At 34.2% G+C, this 19,561-nt stretch overlaps 4 protein-coding genes across 11 annotated transcripts in view; 2 read left to right on the top strand and 2 right to left on the bottom strand.

The window, feature by feature from the left end:
* The window catches only part of LOC117233223 (E3 ubiquitin-protein ligase MYCBP2-like), a 257,237-nt gene extending 251,145 nt beyond the window's left edge, over nt 1–6,092 (bottom strand). For all 7 annotated transcript variants that reach the window (XM_033493332.1, XM_033493334.1, XM_033493336.1 and 4 more), the window contains exons 1-20: nt 5,930–6,092; nt 5,793–5,875; nt 5,587–5,718; nt 5,302–5,499; nt 5,025–5,221; nt 4,696–4,948; nt 4,175–4,618; nt 3,974–4,101; nt 3,677–3,903; nt 3,416–3,596; nt 3,168–3,354; nt 2,969–3,103; nt 2,753–2,895; nt 2,050–2,685; nt 1,705–1,972; nt 1,349–1,635; nt 945–1,270; nt 752–852; nt 469–678; nt 174–318 (exon numbers count right to left, since the gene is read on the bottom strand). In XM_033493332.1, the coding sequence (XP_033349223.1) occupies nt 174–318; nt 469–678; nt 752–852; nt 945–1,270; nt 1,349–1,635; nt 1,705–1,972; nt 2,050–2,685; nt 2,753–2,895; nt 2,969–3,103; nt 3,168–3,354; nt 3,416–3,596; nt 3,677–3,903; nt 3,974–4,101; nt 4,175–4,618; nt 4,696–4,948; nt 5,025–5,221; nt 5,302–5,499; nt 5,587–5,718; nt 5,793–5,875; nt 5,930–6,090 (4,442 nt within the window). In that variant the 5' untranslated portion in view covers nt 6,091–6,092. The remainder of the gene's footprint in view (nt 1–173; nt 319–468; nt 679–751; nt 853–944; nt 1,271–1,348; nt 1,636–1,704; nt 1,973–2,049; nt 2,686–2,752; nt 2,896–2,968; nt 3,104–3,167; nt 3,355–3,415; nt 3,597–3,676; nt 3,904–3,973; nt 4,102–4,174; nt 4,619–4,695; nt 4,949–5,024; nt 5,222–5,301; nt 5,500–5,586; nt 5,719–5,792; nt 5,876–5,929) is intronic.
* Nucleotides 6,093–6,196: 104 nt separating this feature from the next.
* LOC117233228 (E3 ubiquitin-protein ligase MYCBP2-like) lies at nt 6,197–9,781 on the bottom strand. The gene is made up of 10 exons (XM_033493348.1): nt 9,329–9,781; nt 8,742–8,805; nt 8,425–8,661; nt 8,207–8,360; nt 7,926–8,128; nt 7,532–7,849; nt 7,285–7,452; nt 6,982–7,200; nt 6,702–6,903; nt 6,197–6,624 (listed from the first exon to the last, which is right to left on the bottom strand). The coding sequence occupies exons 1-10, from the start codon at nt 9,421–9,423 to the stop codon at nt 6,218–6,220; spliced, it is 2,067 nt and encodes a 688-aa protein (XP_033349239.1). The 5' UTR covers nt 9,424–9,781; the 3' UTR covers nt 6,197–6,217.
* A 557-nt stretch (nt 9,782–10,338) lies between these two features.
* On the top strand, nt 10,339–13,879 carry LOC117233168 (RING finger and SPRY domain-containing protein 1-like). Of its 2 annotated transcripts, XR_004493273.1 has the most exons (13): nt 10,339–10,674; nt 10,746–10,925; nt 11,030–11,355; nt 11,488–11,653; nt 11,743–11,925; nt 11,996–12,062; nt 12,149–12,289; nt 12,415–12,530; nt 12,611–12,754; nt 12,850–13,067; nt 13,133–13,393; nt 13,475–13,643; nt 13,724–13,879. XR_004493273.1 is itself a non-coding variant. In XM_033493205.1 (12 exons), the coding sequence occupies exons 3-12, from the start codon at nt 11,141–11,143 to the stop codon at nt 13,560–13,562; spliced, it is 1,599 nt and encodes a 532-aa protein (XP_033349096.1). In that variant the 5' UTR covers nt 10,339–10,674; nt 10,746–10,925; nt 11,030–11,140; the 3' UTR covers nt 13,563–13,858. The 2 variants fall into 2 exon arrangements, 1 of the variants encoding a protein (XP_033349096.1); XM_033493205.1 differs by having other exon boundaries at nt 13,475–13,858.
* A 996-nt stretch (nt 13,880–14,875) lies between these two features.
* Nucleotides 14,876–19,561, top strand: part of LOC117233164 (serine/threonine-protein phosphatase 4 regulatory subunit 1-like) — a 148,444-nt gene continuing 143,758 nt past the window's right edge. Inside the window, exon 1 of the mRNA XM_033493194.1 lies at nt 14,876–15,036. The gene's annotated coding sequence lies outside the window, so the exon portion shown is untranslated. The remainder of the gene's footprint in view (nt 15,037–19,561) is intronic.

Genomic DNA, 19,561 nt, shown 5'->3' with positions numbered 1-19,561 from the left:
AACATTTTCTATTATATTAACAACGAAGGATTTTATTCGTATCACCTTTACTCGTTTTACTTGATAGTATTATGTGAACGACATTATGTTACCAATAAATGCATTACTCCTTTTTAACGTCAGTTCTTTAGCGACTGGTTGCATAAAATGAAGCGTTATGATTCAGCACTTACCTGAATGGAAGCACACCGTCGAGCGCCTGGGAGACCGTAGGAGGTGAAGCTAGAGCGAATCCTCGTCCAAGTAACGTTGAATGTACGGAGAAAATCCTCTTTGCAGTTTCTTGCATGAGTTCCAAATCCTCTTCCACTTCTTCGTCTGAAAAGGTACAGTCAAATTCATTAAGTAACGAAACAATTGTCAAATACGATTGTATACTTCAAACTACGTATGTATGACGGAAAGAAACGTTAATTCTCTGAATTATATGAAAGAAATATTATTACGATTAAGATAAGTAATACATACGAGACACGGGCGGTAACAGAAGATTTCTCTTCATGAGACTCGCGGCACAGGCACCACCAAGAAATGATAATTCAATTTCCAAGTTTTTCAAACCATTTCCCGATGTTATCCAGTCGTATCCAATAACCAGACATTTGAATCCGTATGTAATTGCTCTGTCGTTCCTCATGTAATCAGAAGCGGTTTCCAACGAAAACATAACTTCATTTCCTGAAATAATAAATAAATCGATTGATATCGATTAAGCATGCAACTGAAATTATTCTGCAAAACGATCGCTTACCTGGTAATACGATCGCGTTTTGAGGCCATTGACTTGGTACATTACTCAATTTATGCAATACAGGCCAATGTAGGGGTACATCTTCTGTTGATGTGCCTATCCTAAAAATATATATATATCCACAAAATAGATGATATTACGTAATTGTTTTTCGCTGTGAAACTTGTGGACGATATGAATTAATTATGCTTACCCCATAAGAGAAGGAGAGATTATGTTTGGAATATACAATTGTAAATAATCTTCTGGTTGAGCTGTGCCACATTCCGGTGTGAATTCAATGGTTAACCACTTGACCGTTTCTGGGAAGGTGACTTTATAGTGAGACACGGTAGCAGGTTTATAAGGATGATCGCTTTCCAGCCAAGTATAATGATGACTAGAAGTAATGGGTGTGGGAACATGAGATTGAGCTTCACTTTCTTGGGATATTTCAGACGATCCCATTGCAGACAGCAAGTTAAGTGCCGCAACATGGGGTAACATTTCTTGAATTAAAGTAAGAATTTGTACACCACTCTATAAAAAAAATAATTTGTTAAAACTGGAACGGAAAATAATAATAATTAAAAAAAAATACAAGACTGTTAGTCTTACCCTAGGGTCCGATGTAATCAGAGGACTTATATGTGCCATAACCAATGGTAGAAGAGTTGTCACAAATGTCGCATTTCCAAGAACTTCAGTAGCTACCATTTCTTCCGCCCTTTCCCTCGCTAACGTAAAAATTTCGTTTGATCTTTGAATAATCGTAGCTGTCATAGCAAGAGCACATTTCCTTGCTTGTGCCTCAGCCATTGCTTTACTTGTATGCTGACCGTCAGAGTCTTGGGGATTTGAATGATAAAGTATGTGCGGTATTTGACCTCTGGTCTGTGTTGTACCTACAAAGATAATATATGTTATTATTCCTATTTAAAGAAACACAATATGTTTTACGTATAACAATATACCATTGAAGCTTAAGGAGCAAGCTGTGAAGGTAAACGTAGTTCCATCAGGTCCTTTAACGACGCTTAAACCAGCATCGCCATTACTTGTACGACCTCCACGATTCCTCAGTCTAATAGCGTACTTTACATTTTCCTTAATGGGTACAGGTTTATCAAATTTTAACTCTACTATATCATTAACAGAATCATCTGGTCCAAAAGATCCTCGTGTAAAATCCAAACTACTCCAACGTTGAGTGTGAGATGGATCATTGCCTGTGTTATTTTGCTACAACATGTACGGTACGATAATGTTTACGACAATAAAACAATTAGTTTTATACGAGAGTTTAAGATAATACTCACATCATCAAGTAGTTCTAATTCATAGTCATACATTCCAATACCTCCATAAATACCCACTCCAGCGATAACGATACCAGGTCTGTCAACTGAAAAACAAATTGCATCTGGAGAGCCATTACCGGTATTCCACGATCTTGTTTGATTTACTCGGGTAAATCTTGAAGGTGTAGTATATATAAGTCTGCCGCAGGCTGCTTGAAGTTCATCCTCGTTCCCACAAGATTGTGCCGCTAATTCAGCAATCACTCGCGCTAACAAATAGCAACAATGAAGTACCAGTCCTGGCAGTGATTGTGTCTTTTTTCTACAAAGACTTTTTTTCACAGGAATTAGAGTCAAATCTAACAGTCTATCAAGAACATCACGAAATGACCAGTTTAAAGTTTCTTTGCCAGAATTTTCCACTTGAGATTTATAAGTAATTTGTTCGACTAAAATTGGGTATTGATGACTTTCGATCGAATTTATCATTAGTAAGCTCATATTGTCGGATAGACTAAGTTGCCGTTTTATACTATCACTGCTATCCATGATGTTACTTAGAATTGGGAATGTACATCGAAGACGAATAATAGGATTGCACAGTGCTGCTAAAACAGCCGATAACAATCGATCTTTTGTGGATTGCCCTTCCTCCTGTAAAATACCGTAAATTATATAATAAATACCCTTTAATTCATAAAATTGCGAAATGTATACATACTCTGTCAATTTCTGATAGTAGGTCGCATAAAGATGTCCACTTCAAAGACGCTGTCGGATAAAATGCATGATAACAGGCTACGAATGTTCTGTGACATTCGTCTAATATACTATTTGTCATCTTACTATTTATGGCACTAGAACCTATACAAATTATTTCATTATAAAAATGAAAAACAATATTTAAAATAAAAAATTCTATTGCACGTAAACTTACTTTTGCTTAGTCGCGTCTTTCCTTTGCTTTTCGTATTTAATGGTACAGTATCGGATAAAATTTGATGTAACAATGCACGTACTTCACCAATACATTCTGCTAGTCGTACTGATTCAGCTGGAGTTTTCTTTCCCACTACAAGTCATTAACATTATTTAAAAATAATACTTAAGAATTTGATATAAAATTCACTACATACCTTGATTAGGATAAATCTCATTGGTGTAGGTTCTAAGTAACCGTAAACTAGCTTTACTAATGTAAACTAAACGTTCCACTTCAAGGAGCGCGTGAAATGAAGTGGCATGAGCCACGCTATCATTTAATGTTGCTTTTAATGTATTCCAGCTCCATTGAAGGAGAGATATTAATGATTGGAAACATTCCTAAAAAAGGAACACCTTTATTTACATTACTCTGCATTTAATATTAGAACTAGATACGTACTTTAGTGACTGTTCTGCTGAAATCTCTTTTTAAGATATAAACGGGTTCAATTCGATCTCTTTGCCTATTAGAAGTTGGATTATCGGGTGTAACAATTCGATACAATAATTGTGGAATTTGACCGGCATTTACATCGGATCCATTATTGGATCTCTTCGAAGATTTAAAATAAAACATAACTCTAGTGGAAGAAACAATTAAAAAACGTAATATTCATCATAAATTTACATTCTTTGGAGTAAAAAGTTTGTTTTTACTAACTGATCTTCTGTTGTGACCATTCCTTGACCACCAGAACCACAATCGCTAGAAGGGCCGCTAATTTTAGCCCACGCAACGTACCATCTATTTGCTATTACAGGAACTGGTTCATAAAATAAAATAGAATATTTCTGTCTCGGTCCACATTCGTATGGTATTTCCTCAGATTCTGCCAGAAGCTCGCCATCATTTTCTTGATCTCCTCCATCCAATCCAATATCAAAGATCTAAAATGATTTTTAATATAACTCTTGGCATAATATCTCATAATGTATTAAGAGACTATAATATTAGTACTTTTATTTTTGCCATATATTCTCCTCGACCTCCAAACAATCCGTATCCTCCTAACATGATATCAGTGTCAGACATAAATCTAATAGCCTCGATGGAATGTGCAGAATACCCCCAACCACCACCATGGCCTAAAGATGCCCAGGATATATACTAAATAAATATTAAAAAATATTTATCTTTTTTCATCTTTTTTATACTCACTTTCAAATCTATTAACTGTAACAAAATCTTCACGACTACACGGTTTTCCGTATGCTGATTGGTTACATTCATCTTCTTCTACTATAGACAAATTTTCATCTTGTGCTTGTGTAAGAGTATCCAAACAACCCAATAAATGCATTGCAGCCTGAGAACGTGTTACAAAACAGTTTGAAACTACCGGTAATGCTAAACCTGGATTCAAAATGGATTCTTCCAATCCAGGAATTGTTCTAGCTTCTGTTGATATAATATTATATAAACTTATTTCACTATTTATAGGATTAAAAGTCCAAATCACATTATACAAAGGATCTAAACACGTCGCACAATTATTGAAATCAACTTGATCTGGTCCACTGTAACTGTTACAAGTACCATCTCTTTTGCTTATAACTAAACATTTGAAAGAATTTGCATGATCAGTTTGATGTGGAATTAAAACTGAAACAAGTTTTTATAATTAGATGCATTTGGCAATGTAATAATGATGGAAATATAATTTACGAAAGAGGACATACTTATGCAATTTTTATTTGCCATAACAGTACTCCTTGTTAAACTAATAGAATTTATTTCATCAATTTTGACATAAGTTTGATCTCCACTTGCACCAATCCATGTTGCTCTTCTACCCCATTGTGGACCAATATTTGGAACTACATTAGGATAACAATGTCGGGGCTGTGTTCTATCAGAACGACGGCTAACTTGCGGAGGAGAATTTGAGAGTTCATTTTGTCCATTCCACCAATTTATGCCCAGTTGTCCTTTCTATGTAAAAAAAAATATATATGTATATTGCACTGCTTTTTTTGTTATCATGAATAACATGGTTCTCAATACAAACTTGATAAGCTCCAAATGTAAACACTTCCCCCTTTGATGTAAGTACAACGGTGTGATTGCTACCAGCAGCAACTTGTGTTGCAATTCCTGGTAGCTTAACATGAACTGGACCAGCATGTGCTACCAAATCTCCTACACCTAACTGACCATATATGTTACTACCAAATGTATAAACTTCTCCATTTTGTAAGAGTACCACTGTATGTAACACAATATAATGGTTAAACTTCATTCTATAAATTTACTGAAAGAACTTAATATACATTTTTAAGCATTACCTGTATGATGTAAGCCACATGATACTTGAACCACAGGACTCTCACTAGGTATAGGAACTCTAGCTGGTGATATACTAGCAATTCTTGTAGCATCACCGCGTTCAATGTCACTTCCGCTAATACCTTCCTCATTTGTTAAATTAGTACCTAATCCTAATGCCACTTTTTCAGCAATTTTTTGAATCACACTTGGCCCAGCTACTTTGCATAAAATTTATTGTTATATTAACCATAATAATTCTACTTAATTTTAAAATATATCCACTACATCTATTTTATACAGACATCTTTCATTATTCGGACCTTTTATCTTCAATCCATACTTCGCAGTACTCGGGCCTGCTTTCGTTCTCTGTTTTTGCTTTATTTCTCCTAAGCATCTTTGTAAATATTCTCTAAAATTTGAATCTGATCTACCTACAATGTGATATAAATAATTTTTTAAAATGTTTGATTAATATTAGTTTATTAATTTCAGATCAAATTTTTACCATTGGTACAACCTTTCCTTGCACAAGTGCGACAGCATCCACATTCCGCGCATCCACTATCCCCTTCACCACATCCACATTCCCTGAAAATATAAACTTTAATTTCTTATACTATATGTATAATTTACTATACGTACTGGCCTGGATTTCGATCTGGACGTATACTGCTTAAACATGATATACTGTAGCCAGTGCATTCTCGGCATACTGTGCAAACCATGCAAACACGATGCCTCCATTGATGTAATCCTGGTGGACACATTCCTTTTGTTTCTTCCCAGTCTTCAGTAGGTTCCATAGCAGCATCTAAACAGATATGAGAGTATTAATTTCCTTTTATATGTTATTAAGGAACATTAGAAATATATAATTTCTACGTTGTATATATATATATATTATATAACTTCTTAATAATTCTATAACAGTTACATATAATTACCCTCTTCAGTTACTAAAAGTTCATCCTCTGCTGTACCTATTTCTACAGCAACTGAGGAGACATCTTTATTTATAGAACTATGAACTGTATTAAAATCTCTACCACATTGTCCTTTATTGTTAATTCCAAATGTGTACAAATGTCCTTTGTTAGTTAATGCTGCAGCGTGAGCTTTGCCTAATGAAACACGAACAACACAAACATCTCTGAGATCAGTAACTATTCCTGAAGCCGGATCACTATGCAATGTATCTTTGCCAAACATCAGCAAGGAACCCTCCCTTGTAACTAATGCAGTTGATCCATTATTACAGGCTGCATCCACAATAAACTGTCCTTCTACTTTTGATATCTTTTTTGGTTTAACTGGCTTAGGTTGTCGTCTAACTTTGTCTAAAAATAAAAGATATATGAAAATATATGCCAAAGCATATTATCAATTTCACGTCATAAACTAATAATATATTTACTATTATCACCGTCTTCTCCGCGCCTAGCAGTCCCAGCAAATAAAACTGAACCATCTTCCATAACCATCACCACATGTTGACCATCATGACCAGCTGCAAAATTTACAAACCTCTGTCCCCTTACAAGTGTTAGTTCTATCCATCTGTTAGGCCTTGTATTACTTTTCATACCAAGGGAAGTTCCTTTTCCACTATATAGAACCTTTAATATGCAATATAAGATGTATATTTCACGTCTCTATATAATTTTTGACATATTAAAAAACATCATATTGCTTACTTTTCCAGATACAGTTTTTAGTAATGCAAATTCTTTTCCTGCAGTAACAGTAGCTATTTCATCATCACAGCCTGGATTTAATGTATGAGTGGTTTGTTCTTCATCAAAAGCAGCGTATCCAAAAACATCTACACATTTCCTTGCCAATTTTAACGGCAATTCTGATGCGACTGTTACTGGATTACTTAATGTATTTATTGTTCTGACTACAAAACCATCCTGTTAAAACGTAAAACATAAAATTTATATTCTTTTTTAGTTAATATACATTTTAGAAACACTAATTCAAAAGCAGAAACTAACATCTTTTCCAGCAGTTATCATTCCTAAACATTCACCATCAGAAAACATAACAGAGGATGACCAATCACGACCCTCTAAAACAGCAATCTCCGTAACTGAAAGAGTTTCTGCATCAATAATTAATAACTCGCTCTGTTTTCTCGGTGTATATTTAAAATACAGCGTGTTCTAAAATAAATTAATTGTTAGAAGAATATTTTTTATAGATATAATTATGCATAAAAAATTAATACTTAATTAAACTAACATTGGCATAACCAAGCCAACCCGTTTCTGTTGGATAAAAGTCTGCTTTATGAACATATGTATGACCCCAAATAGTTCCTCCATGACCACTACCAATCTTCAATAATCCTCTACATGTATGCAGATACAGGTACTTTCCATCGCTCACAAAACTTCGTCCATTTAGTATTATATTATTTATCTCATTTGGTAACTTAAGCGTAGAAGTATAAATCTCAGCACACTTAGGAACTCCATATGTAATCCAGTCTGGCCGTACAAGTTTTCCAAGTAAAACAGCTTGTACACTTCTTTGCAAGGATGTTAATACACATGGCATCTACAACATATAAATTATAATCTCTAAAAATTTAGAAAAATATTCTGTAGTATTACGAATTTGGAAAAGTATTTACTTGAATATTTTGAACTGCTAATGCTCTTGGACACATGAGTAAAGCTGCTATTGCTGCCAATAAACGACCAGTATCTCCTCTAACAACCACAAGACTCAATAAACATGCACAAGCGACTGCGGTCAAATGACTGCCATCATTGGCAGCTGCTGATTCTGGGCCGTGTGAAGTTGCAAGATCCAATAATAGATCAAAAAGTGGATCTATGAAAAAAAATTTAATATGAAGTTCACTATGAAGCAATAAATTTGTATGTGTAAATGTTGACTTTTGTATATTACCAATAACATCATCTGGTTCGGATTTAAGGCCTTCAGGAAGTTGTCCTTGTAATACATCCAACAATGCTGACAGTGCTTTTGTACACAAAGCAGGTTCAATTGTTCTACTTTCTCTCATCAATGTAAAAACACTTCGTAAACCAATACCTACAATCTAAACATATTTGAACTCATATATAATTCTTCCAATGTACATAATCTATAACTCTGATGGTTACCTTTGGTAAGCTCTGTATTGATATTCTTTCCTCATCATCACTCTCAGTATCAGTAGTTTCACAATATTCTGGCGAGGGTGGACGATTATAATTTGATACGCTACAAACTTCATTTGTTTTAGTATGCCTCTCCAAAATAGCACTCCTGACGCTAGCAAATACAGCAAATGCAGAAGCATTGCAGGATAATTCTATTTCTGGTGGATTATTGTAATTTAAATCACCACTTAAGTCAATCTGTAAACATTGAAGGTACAAGTAACTTGTTACAAAAGGAAAAAAAAGAAAATACAAACATAAGAGAAAGTTAATAATACCTTCTTTTTATCCCTTTTACGTACAGATTTATTTTTTTTACATTTTTTCCATTCTTCCTTATTTCTAAAAAATAAAATATATGATGTAGTACATAAAACGCTTTATAAATAATATATTATTAACAGTTTTTTATAGGGAAAGCATTTGCATTTATAAAGTATTAAGTATTGTAAAAACAAACAAGAAAATATATTATATGTTTATTCTTTTTAATGAATGACTATAAGTATATGTTTTTGCATATTATCATGTTAGATTAGATAGATAATTAACAATGGATAAATAATTCAAAATACCAATCACAAATTAATTTATAAATTAAGTCATTTACTTCATCTGAGAACTGTCAAACTGATAACCTAACATACAGCTTTAATAAACAAACAATTTTAGGTTATTTTAAACATCTACGAAAATCATGATATAATTTCGTAGTGCGATAACATTGTATGACATATTTAAAGACAACAGGAATAGAATTATCAGAAATTTTGTTGGAATTATTGAGTTTGATAAATGACAGATGAAGTCACCGCCAAAAGCGTCAAGTAAACAAAGGTGAAAGGAGGTTATACGCAATTCGCACCTCTGTGCTTCAGCAATACTTTTGAACAAATCATAAAAACATTTCACGTAATTCTCCGGTTCAGGCAGCAATCTTTCGTGATCCCCGGACACCATGTTGTACACAAAATTTTCAACGTCCAAATCACCAATTCATTTTCGTAATACTATTGATCGTTGACATTCTCTCGCCTTTCCCATGTGATCGCATCGCACGATTTATAAAAAAGGCCATTCGACGATTTCTAACAAAGTATTTATTTATTTGACCTACGATTTTAAATTCACATATATTAAATAATTTAACGGCATATTATTTTTGTAATATTCGAAAACGGCGAAAGATTCGCTTCTGATGTATGTTAAGAAATTCGTCTTAAAAGTACCAGACGGACCGCGACTGCTTTGCGACTTCGACTCTTCGATATATATTATCACTTTAAAGCAGATTACCAGTCGATATGGCGGCTACTTTTCAAATAACCTTCCTTTCATAACTGTAGTTTTATAAAGCGGTTTATTGGCTGAATTCTACAGTTCTTAGGATATTTACAAATATAACGAACTTCACACAACTGTATTATATGTAAACATAAAACAATACATGCCACAACTTTTATATATTCATTGTTTATATTTGTATTTGTATTTATATTTGTTGTTTATATGACTTTGTGAAATAAGGAGTGTCTTTAAAAGATAACGACTTTCTACTTAAAAATTTTATTTTATGAAATAATATGACTTTCGGTTATACGAATAAGAGTATAATTATTAAATTTGATTTCGTTATTAAAAAAAATTTCGTTATAAAAGGCATGTCGTTATATATGAAAAATCTATATATAAGTTGTTGTTAACATTAATTCTGGAATATTATATATTTATAAAATGTATATGTTATTTAGTTAATGTTGTATATGTTACATCCAAAATTTTGTGTTGCATAAAATTGTATTATATAAGAATTTCCATGTTCATATATTTTTTCATTATAAGAAAATAATTAACATATAGATAAATGTTTTATCGTACGTAAACTTAATTAAGTAAGCGTTAAAAAGATATACTGACGTAGAAGTCTTATCTCATATGTGATTTAGAATTGATCACCTCACGTAAAGTATAGTGTAGTATGCGTATCCTGTTATGCTGAGAATACTGTTTTGAAGATTATTGAGGACATAACCTAACGGACACGATTTAGAGTGCAATTACGTATAAATCTATATTTTATTGGAAAAGAAGCAAGATGAATGTGATTTTATAAATTATTTTATAAACGGATAATCAAGGAAAATTGCTGAAGAATTGTATAACTTCTTTCTATTCCGATAACAACATAACCAAATGACAGCCCTCAAGCACGTATGTAATATTTACACATATAACTCGATAAATTATTTGGAAAATTATCGTTAATATTTTTTTATTTATAGGCAGATTGTTTTAGCAAATATATAACTATGATTGTAGACTGATTTTTGCTTGTTACATATCTTGATTGGAACTGCATTTATCTGTATATTTAAAAAAATGACAAGAAAAAACTACAAGAAAGTAAACAAAAATTTTAGTTAATTGTAATGAAGGAACGTGATTCATGTGATATATTTTTAGTATGTATCATGACAAAGCTTTGTATTTGTAAAAAAATTTAATGTTTACACATCTGTAAACATATGTTATAAATATTGTTATTTTAGAAAAGAATTACTTTTAGTTACATTGGATACAGCAGTTAATAGTACACAGGTCACTTGATTGTGTAAATATTACTTAGAAAATACATGTGATAGAATATCTTTAAAAGTATCATTATAAACGTGTGGGAATGGGTAATTGCCTTTGTAAAGATACACCAGAAGAACTTGAAACATATAATAGACAAAATCATGCGGAGACTGAAAATACCATATTACCAGAATCAAGTGTTGGCACAGTTGCATCTGGTGATATGAGCACTACAACTTTTAAATTTCCAACTTCAGCTAACATTGATAAATTGGTACTTGAAACTCTTGGAGTAATTGGTTTCCTTGTTGATAAGTAAGTGTTACATACTATAAAGTAAGTTACCTTATGTAATTATACTCTAATGAGTATTATAGCTTATATGTAAGTATAAGGCTGTTATTAGATTTATTAATTAATAATTAATTTATTTTTATGCATATTCAGTGAACAAGAGCCACCACCTGCAATGTCAAAATTACATGCTATTGCTGATAAAGAAGATGGATGGATACAAGTTGTAAGTTCAATGGTTAACGTTATTCCTATGCATAATCCATTAGGTCCTTCAGTTATCACACTTCTATTGGATGATTGTCCATTACCATCAAAGGTATAATTTTACTTTTATATGTTACTTGTTGATGTATAATGTGCTATATGTGATGTATAACCTGTGCTATAGGTCTTCTAACTTTTTAGGAATTGGTTCTACGGTTGTCACACATGTTTCAATTATCTCAAAAATTTGGAAATGTACAGACTAGTGCAACTCAACAACGTAACATCTGCGTGGTATTGGGTTGTATAGCAGAAAAGTTAGCTGGCCCAAGTAGCATTGCTATATTATCTGATGAAACTTTGGATTATCTTATTTCAAACATTGTAAGTATAATTAATTATATGCATATAATTTGTTTGAAAAATTTCATTCATGATTTGTATGTTATTTTAGAAAGAAGATATTGATCCTTATGTAGTGTTATATGCATTAATAGCCTTGGAAAAATTTGCCCAAACTAGTGAGTATTAATTCCAGTAATTTGTACAAATAGCGATATTTTTATTAACTTACATTTAATAAATCGTAATGTTTTTACTTCACTAGGTGAGAATAAAATAACTATAAAGAAACGTTTAATGGCAGAAAAGCCAAATCCATTGCTAGAATTGGAAAAATGGGCAACAGAAACTCATTATATACGTCGTCAAGTAGGTTTTTGTGCGCGATGGTGTTTGGACAATTTACGTAAGTATTAAAGTGTGTAATATAAAATATTAAAGCATACGTGATACACATGAATGGCAATGGAATTTTCATTATTCTATTTTTTATATATTTTTATATATTTCCATATATTTTCATTATTCTAGTTGTTATGGAAGGTAGAAAGTATTCTCACGATTCAGTGGATACAACTGGTATCAACGTAATGTTAAACACAAAGGATGTAAGCGAGTACCTGAAAATATCGCCTAACGGTTTGGAAGTAAGTTTTGGAAATATAATATATTGGGTAATATTTACATATCGTAAGGCTTCCTGTTATTCTTTTTATTGTATTTTTAGGCTCGGTGTGATGCATATTCATTTGAAAGTGTGAGATGTACATTTCAAGTAGACTCAGGAATCTGGTACTATGAAACACTTGTTATAACTACAGGTGTAATGCAAATTGGATGGGCTACAAAAGATAGCACGTTTTTAAATCACGCAAGTTTTTACATCCTTATCGTAACATGGACGATTACGATGTATAGATTATTTTTGCATATTTTATTTTATTTTATTTTATTTTATTATTGTAGGAAGGCTATGGTATAGGTGATGACGAATATTCTGTGTCTTACGATGGTTGTCGCCGATTAATTTGGTATAACGCAGACTGTGAAAGATATCCTGATAGACCTTGTTGGAAAGCTGGTGACATTTTAGGTTGTTTATTGGACTTGAACAAATTAGAAATAATATTTTCTATAAATGGTGTGCGACTAAGACCGTCTGTTCAAGTTTTCAAAACAGTACGGTATGTATTCTCTCTCTCTCATCTGAATAAAACATTCTTATTAATGATCATTCTAAATATTTTAGGTCAGGATTTTTTGCAGCAGCCAGTTTTATGTCGTTCCAACAATGTCTTTTTAATTTTGGGAATGTGCCCTTTAAATATCCTCCTACTGATCGCGAATATCAGAAATTTAACGACCACGCTACTTTGAAGCCTGAAGATAAGGTTGTGCTTCCTAGACACATATATCTAGATCAATTGAGGAAACTTAGTGTTAGAGAGGATTCATGTACATTGTGTTTTGACCAAAGAGCTTCAGTAAGATTGCTACCTTGCAATCACAGGTGTCCTATATAATTCTTTCACGTATCTTAATCCTTTTTTCATGATATTAACATGAAACGTAAAAACGAATACTATTTCAGAGGATTCTGCCAAACGTGTTCGAATCAACTGATAGAGTGTCCAATGTGCAGAGCTACAATTGAAGAAGTAGTCACCGATAACACATGACACCACATGAGCGTACCGGCATTTTTTAATACTCTTCCACTATCTTTCTCATATTGTATGATTCTCAGGAACTGCCGCGAGGTAACCACAACTGCATGTCATGTGTATCATATATTAAATATAGTTATAATGTTTTATACATTTCTTTTCTTACAATACAGTATTTTAAATCAAGAGAAGGACTACAAATCAATCACAGAAAGAAAAATTGTATTTAAATATATCGCTCCTCTAAGATATGTCATTCTGAATGTTACATTCATATATGTAGATATAACATACAAATTATCATATTACAAATTCAAGTTACAGAAGAATATCATTTTATATCTACCGGCTGTGCAAATTACTTTCCCTAGGTTTTACCTAAGAACATCTTACGTCTAATTAGATGTTTACAGTAAAATAGCGAGATAAAAATTTAAATATTTTTTTTACTCTATACACATTAGAAAAAGAGATGAAATTTGCAATTTACATCTGAATTGCTACCAATGTTGTACATTTCCAATTTAATGTTTGTGACTGGTTCACAAATATGTAGACACTATTTTGTCTATGAACATAAAGTTCTCTTGTGTTATATTATGAAAGTCTGCATCATCTATTACTTGTCAAAACTGACAAGCAAGTAACTGAATTTGCGCTGTAATGTAAGATTGATTTTAAAAAAATGTAAAATATTATCTTGTAGCATATATGGAAAGAACATATTATATATATTGCATAAGCTTATATTATATTCTTGTGAAGATATAAAATGTTATCATATGTATAATTTTGCAAAAGTTTTCTATAAGTTCTGCCGATTTTTATTCATCATCTTCCCTATTGTTTAAGATAATTCACTGTCATTTGTATTTTAAATATATATAAGTGACGTGTCTCTTTTATATATTTTTTATTTATTAACTGCAATCATTGCTTTGCAATAATTATTCATATAATAATCAATATAATTGTGCAATTTTCGGTTAATATCATAAAAGAAATTAAAAATTTTGGAAATAAAAGTTTACATATCACGCTGTATATACACATGTCTTTACATATATGAATATCCTACTTAAAATTTGTAGATTGTAATAAATATCAAGTTAATTACTTGGCAATATCGCCGAACGCCGAAGATTTGCCATCGATTTGATTCTTCATTCAACACTTCGAAGTAACTACTTTTAAATAAGATGTTATAGCAATTTTTCAAATTGAAAGAACCGTTGAAATCAGAATTAAAATTGGCAATATCGATATGTCCACGAAGAATGTCAAGAAACGATCTCTCGATTTGGAATAGTTAAGCGCGTGGCCACGGGGACGCGTTGCAGTTTGTTACAAGATGGCGGGTGAGTGAGTGCCTGTGGATCGAACGAAGCTGCCCAAAAATACGAGGGATTTTCAGCTAACCCGTGGTGTTTGTGGGTTTCAGATATATCCTACATCCAGAAAGAGAACCTGGACGATTCTGACGAAGGTGAGTACTGACACGGAAATACATTTTTGATGATCGTAAATGTTCGCGGAAAGGGTCGAGTATTCGGCACGGTGGCCCCACCATCGAAGCATGCCAGTGTCTGGCGTGCATGGCGGTGGCGTGGTCGTAAATCCATGCCCGTCTAAGTACATTTTATCTTGCATAATTTTCGGGTTGACCGGGCTTGAAAACTTCATTACCACGCATAACAACACGATTCAGACACCTTTGAACGGGTGTCACGTTTCAGTTACGACTGTAACCCGTATGTCACGCCGTGATTCTCACATGCGCGACCAAGTCATGAGAGTGCCTCGATGGCGTTTTATCGGTTAGGGGGCGCCACGAAACGTGCCGCGCTGTGTTTACCTCGACCGCAGGCTGAAAAAAGAAGAAAACAGAAAAAGGGCACGCGGTCGCTTTGCGTCCTCATGTATTGTTCCTATTCATTTTCGCTCCTTTCACGATCCGCTCGAAACATCATACATTTTTCACCGTTTCTCCAATTTTTATATATTGCGATCGTTACTCTCAACTGACGACATGCTACGACAGTTAATGAGTACACACATTGTCCTACCAATTCCTAACAGGGTTTATTTTGATTGTACTTTATGAATAGATATAAGAATGCCCGAAATGATGCGATTCTTTACATCGTTAATGTCTGTAATAAAAAAATATGTTTATTTAGGTACATCGATATGGGTTAAAAATAAATTAAAATTTTTTATAACGTCACAGTTTTGTAGTTTTATGCCTATGATATCGATACGTGTAATTTCTTTTGTATTCATCTAATGGTTTTTTTGAAAACCGATTAAATTGAATGGAATAAAAGTATCCTGGAGGGTTCAAGTAAACAGAGTTAATGCGCGGTTATTCGCCTATCGGGGTTACTGATCTTTCGACTTCCATGTATTTACTAGTGCCATCTGTCGCATACAAAACCGAACCACATTATTAACTTTCAATAGAACTTTTCGTGTAGGATTTTCAAACTTTTAATTGTAAGCACATGATCGAAATATATAATCGAAATTTATAGCGTTTTGCAGGCTCGATCAATAATCGATTTATCGACGATACACGTCGTGCGTAGATTTTAGATATGTTACGAAGCGTACGATGCGTAAATCCTTATCGGAGTCTGCTGGACCCTCTGGGCCGATAATGTCGGCGCTCTACGTATACATATAGGGCATCCACCTTTCTTTCTTTTTCCTCCTCGTTCCCATGCATACAACCATTCTCACCAACTGTTGCTGCTGACTAACTCGTAGTTGGTTCTAATCGACTTTATCAAACATTCCAGAGGTCGTTTATCAGCTTGGCTCGCTTATATTTCCAAGCGCGACTAGATAGAAAAATATTTAAGGCTGTGCCCTTCGATCCTCGAGGCAACGACCCGATCCGAGATCGCATCGATCATGAGACTGTCACACGAATTCCTATCAATGAACTATTCTATCAATTTGAACGATTCATGATATTTGTTCGATTTTTTCTCCTCGATCTCGCGGTGTTAGTCACGAACCTAATTAAATAATTCGTCTTATTTCATTCATATAATGATTCATATTCGGGGATCATTTAACGATTCATCTAGGATCCTGAGAAATCGTTATAGTAAGTGTTTATCGATTTAACCTCGCACAAGTTTTTTTACGTGAGTAATCCTTTGCGATTCATGACTCGTGTATCCTATTTGGTGACGTGCAACATTAGCACGTGACACACCGCTTCCTGATTCATACTTCCGACTTGAGCGTTCGTTCGATCATCAACTTAGCGCACGTAGAATTTTTGTATGACTTTCGCGTGTCGCCCACCTCGTTTTAGTCAATTTTTTCCGATTCACGTTTCCTCGAAAACTGTTTTCCCTGAATGACGTCGGATTAACTTTGACCATCGACGAAGGAAAGAATAGACATGACATCTTATGGGATTCCGCATCTCATGCTCTGAAATACCGACCTCGAAAAAAATCAGTATTTCTTACGCCCTCTACAATTTACTACGGCGAACATAGTAATTATGTTCAACTCAAACGTCGAAGACGATAAAATCAATAGTTAGGAAAAGATTTTCATTTGTTACATTCTTAAAGGGAGATCTGTCCCGCAATTGATAACAGCTGGCTGTGGCAGGTTACCTGTATCAGACAAATTTCTACCTTGTTTCTATATAGTATCTTCTGGTTTAAATGTATTAATATTGAACATACGCTCTGATCTCACAGAGATTGTAACTCAGAGTAACGTTTAGAACTTTATCTTATATATTCATCATATCAATATTTTCTCCTTTCTATGGATGGTTTTTTTCTTAACTAAACATATTTAACAGTAGCACGAAACGCAGTAAAATGTAACGATCATTTCAAGTTGTTATTATTCGATTCATTTATTTTCATCATTTTCATTTTATTATTCATCTGCGGTTCAATAAAAAAAAAGGTGTTCGAATAGACTATTAATTATAATGGAATTCGTCGAAATCATATTTACATCCAATGATCTATATCATAGAATTATATACGTATCTGTAATTTCATAGGAAAATTTAGTTTTAATTGTTACCACTACTAGCGTTCTTCTTTTATTCTATATTGAATCGATAATGTCGCATGTTGCACGAAAAGGGTAAGGGAGTCACCACCTAACCCCCCAAATCGTAGGACATGAAAAAGCATAGCATGTCAGGTCTATCTTGTCTTTCGTCGGTGCCTTGACTTATTTCCGAGCGTCGATAACAATGGTTCCCGGCGTTCGACGTGCATCGTTCTTACACGATCGAACGAAACACGTTCGCCGAATTTTTCAAAGTCTGACATATGGCGATGACTACGTACGGGAACCACGACGAGCGATAGTAATCAGTCGCGATTATGCAAATGATTCGGTGACTGGCTGTGACAGCTAGCGAGTCGGACGTTTCTCGGGTATCAATGAATCCCTCTTTTCATTCCTGCTATGATACATCATCGCGTTTACGAGTTGCTTCGAGATTATTTACTAACTACGAAACACCTTTGAATTTTAGTACATAAGTAACGTGTAACGGTCGAATTGATGGAAAGTGTACTTTGCGATCTCATTGAAATTTTTTTTTTTTTTCACTTTTAACCGGTATCTTTAGATCATAAGTGACTGCACAAATAATTTATGTCTGAATCGAGTTAGGTTAATTAATTTCGGAGTATTCGATTTTCATTTTCTTCTATTCTGCATTATGGTACGTTACATACGGTACTTATATGTAGATACTATTGACCTCTATCACGTAAAACATAAAACAGGAATTAAATAAAGTAGACTGAAATTAATTGACTTAACCCAAACTCGTATAGGTAACTTACCATCCGATACTAATCGAGGATTAAACTCGTAGAAATGAATGCAACGTTTCCAAACGATTTACAGCTTGTCTAAAGCTTCTCGTAGAAGGTATATACAGGATGGCCGATCATAACCATAGACGCAACGAGATCGATCGAACTCCAACAGGTACAAGAGTTCAGCGAATCCTTGCGAAACATTTGCCGCGAAGAAAGAGAGCAGTCTATTTAACTGGCGCGTACGTTGCTCCCCATTCTGTGTTTGCGTTTATCGGCAAAGTGATCTCTTTCTCTCTTTTCTTTTTCCTTTCTTTTTTTCTTTTCTCCCTGTACCGGTACGACGTAGACATCGGACGAAGAGGATAGGAAACGGATAAAAAAAAAGAAGGAAGGGGAGAGCCATAGGACGAATATAGGTGGATATACAGAGAAACTTTAATTTCTTGGCATTGTGAAGAGTTCCTTGCCCTTTCAGCCTTTTCAGTTCGGTGGTCTGTTTTTGATAGGAGGCCACGTCGTCTAGACACACCGGGGGTTGCCCAGCTTTTATAATCGCAACGAAATGCACCCCTCCGTGCTCGACGCAAAAATACCGGTTTTTTCTCCCTGATTCTGTCTCTTTCTCTCTTTCGCTCTATCTTTTCCCCGCTCTAACGTTGAATTTCTCTACCCCCTTAGCCTCGTCACCCCTTCGTTCCGTAGCGTCGTGCCGCCGCGTTACATTAAAATGATTTATTCTCTTTATTAAATTCACATTCGAGGCTACGAGAGCACATTCTCGACTCGCGTGAATCGAATCTCGAGACCGGATGCAACCAACGATATGTGTCTCCTCCGGTGGCGGCGACCTGCCCGTGTGTCTCGACCGTGCACAGGATAGGCTTCCCTTTTTCTCGGTCGAGAGGGGTAGTCAAAGGTCACGGAGGGGCATAAATTTTTGTCCTTTTTATCCGAGAAGATACTGTATCTCGTTAGCGATCGTAACCGTATTTACTCTTGCACCATATCGGTTGCCTCGTTTAATCGTCGACGTTTACCCTCCGTTTATCTGCAGTTATGGATTGTTGGCAGATAATTCGTTGAAACGGATCGTATTTGACTTGCACGTTGTTTAAGGATACCTTCAGACACTTTACCGAACGATAAGGTTGCTTGATTAGGATAAATACGGTAATATACACGTTT

This window comes from Bombus vosnesenskii, unplaced genomic scaffold, assembly GCF_011952255.1.
Source record: "Bombus vosnesenskii isolate JDL3184/JDL3185 unplaced genomic scaffold, Bvos_JDL3184-5_v1.1 scf7180000013295, whole genome shotgun sequence".
Taxonomy (NCBI): domain Eukaryota; kingdom Metazoa; phylum Arthropoda; class Insecta; order Hymenoptera; family Apidae; genus Bombus; species Bombus vosnesenskii.
Note: the sequence above shows the minus strand (reverse complement) of the source record. Positions and strands in the feature narration are given on the sequence as shown.

Coding starts and splice junctions, on each gene's coding strand:
- LOC117233228 (XM_033493348.1), bottom strand. CDS start 9,423: ATGGTGTCCGGGGATCACGAAAGATTGCTGCCTGAACCGGAGAATTAC. Junction 7,850..7,925: donor TAGCAGTTCAAAATATTCAA/GTAAATACTTTT, acceptor TATATGTTGTAG/ATGCCATGTGTATTAACATC. Junction 6,625..6,701: donor CGGAGAAGACGGTGATAATA/GTAAATATATTA, acceptor TTTTATTTTTAG/ACAAAGTTAGACGACAACCT.
- LOC117233168 (XM_033493205.1), top strand. CDS start 11,141: ATGGGTAATTGCCTTTGTAAAGATACACCAGAAGAACTTGAAACATAT. Junction 12,531..12,610: donor TATCGCCTAACGGTTTGGAA/GTAAGTTTTGGA, acceptor TTGTATTTTTAG/GCTCGGTGTGATGCATATTC. Junction 12,755..12,849: donor ATAGCACGTTTTTAAATCAC/GCAAGTTTTTAC, acceptor TTATTATTGTAG/GAAGGCTATGGTATAGGTGA.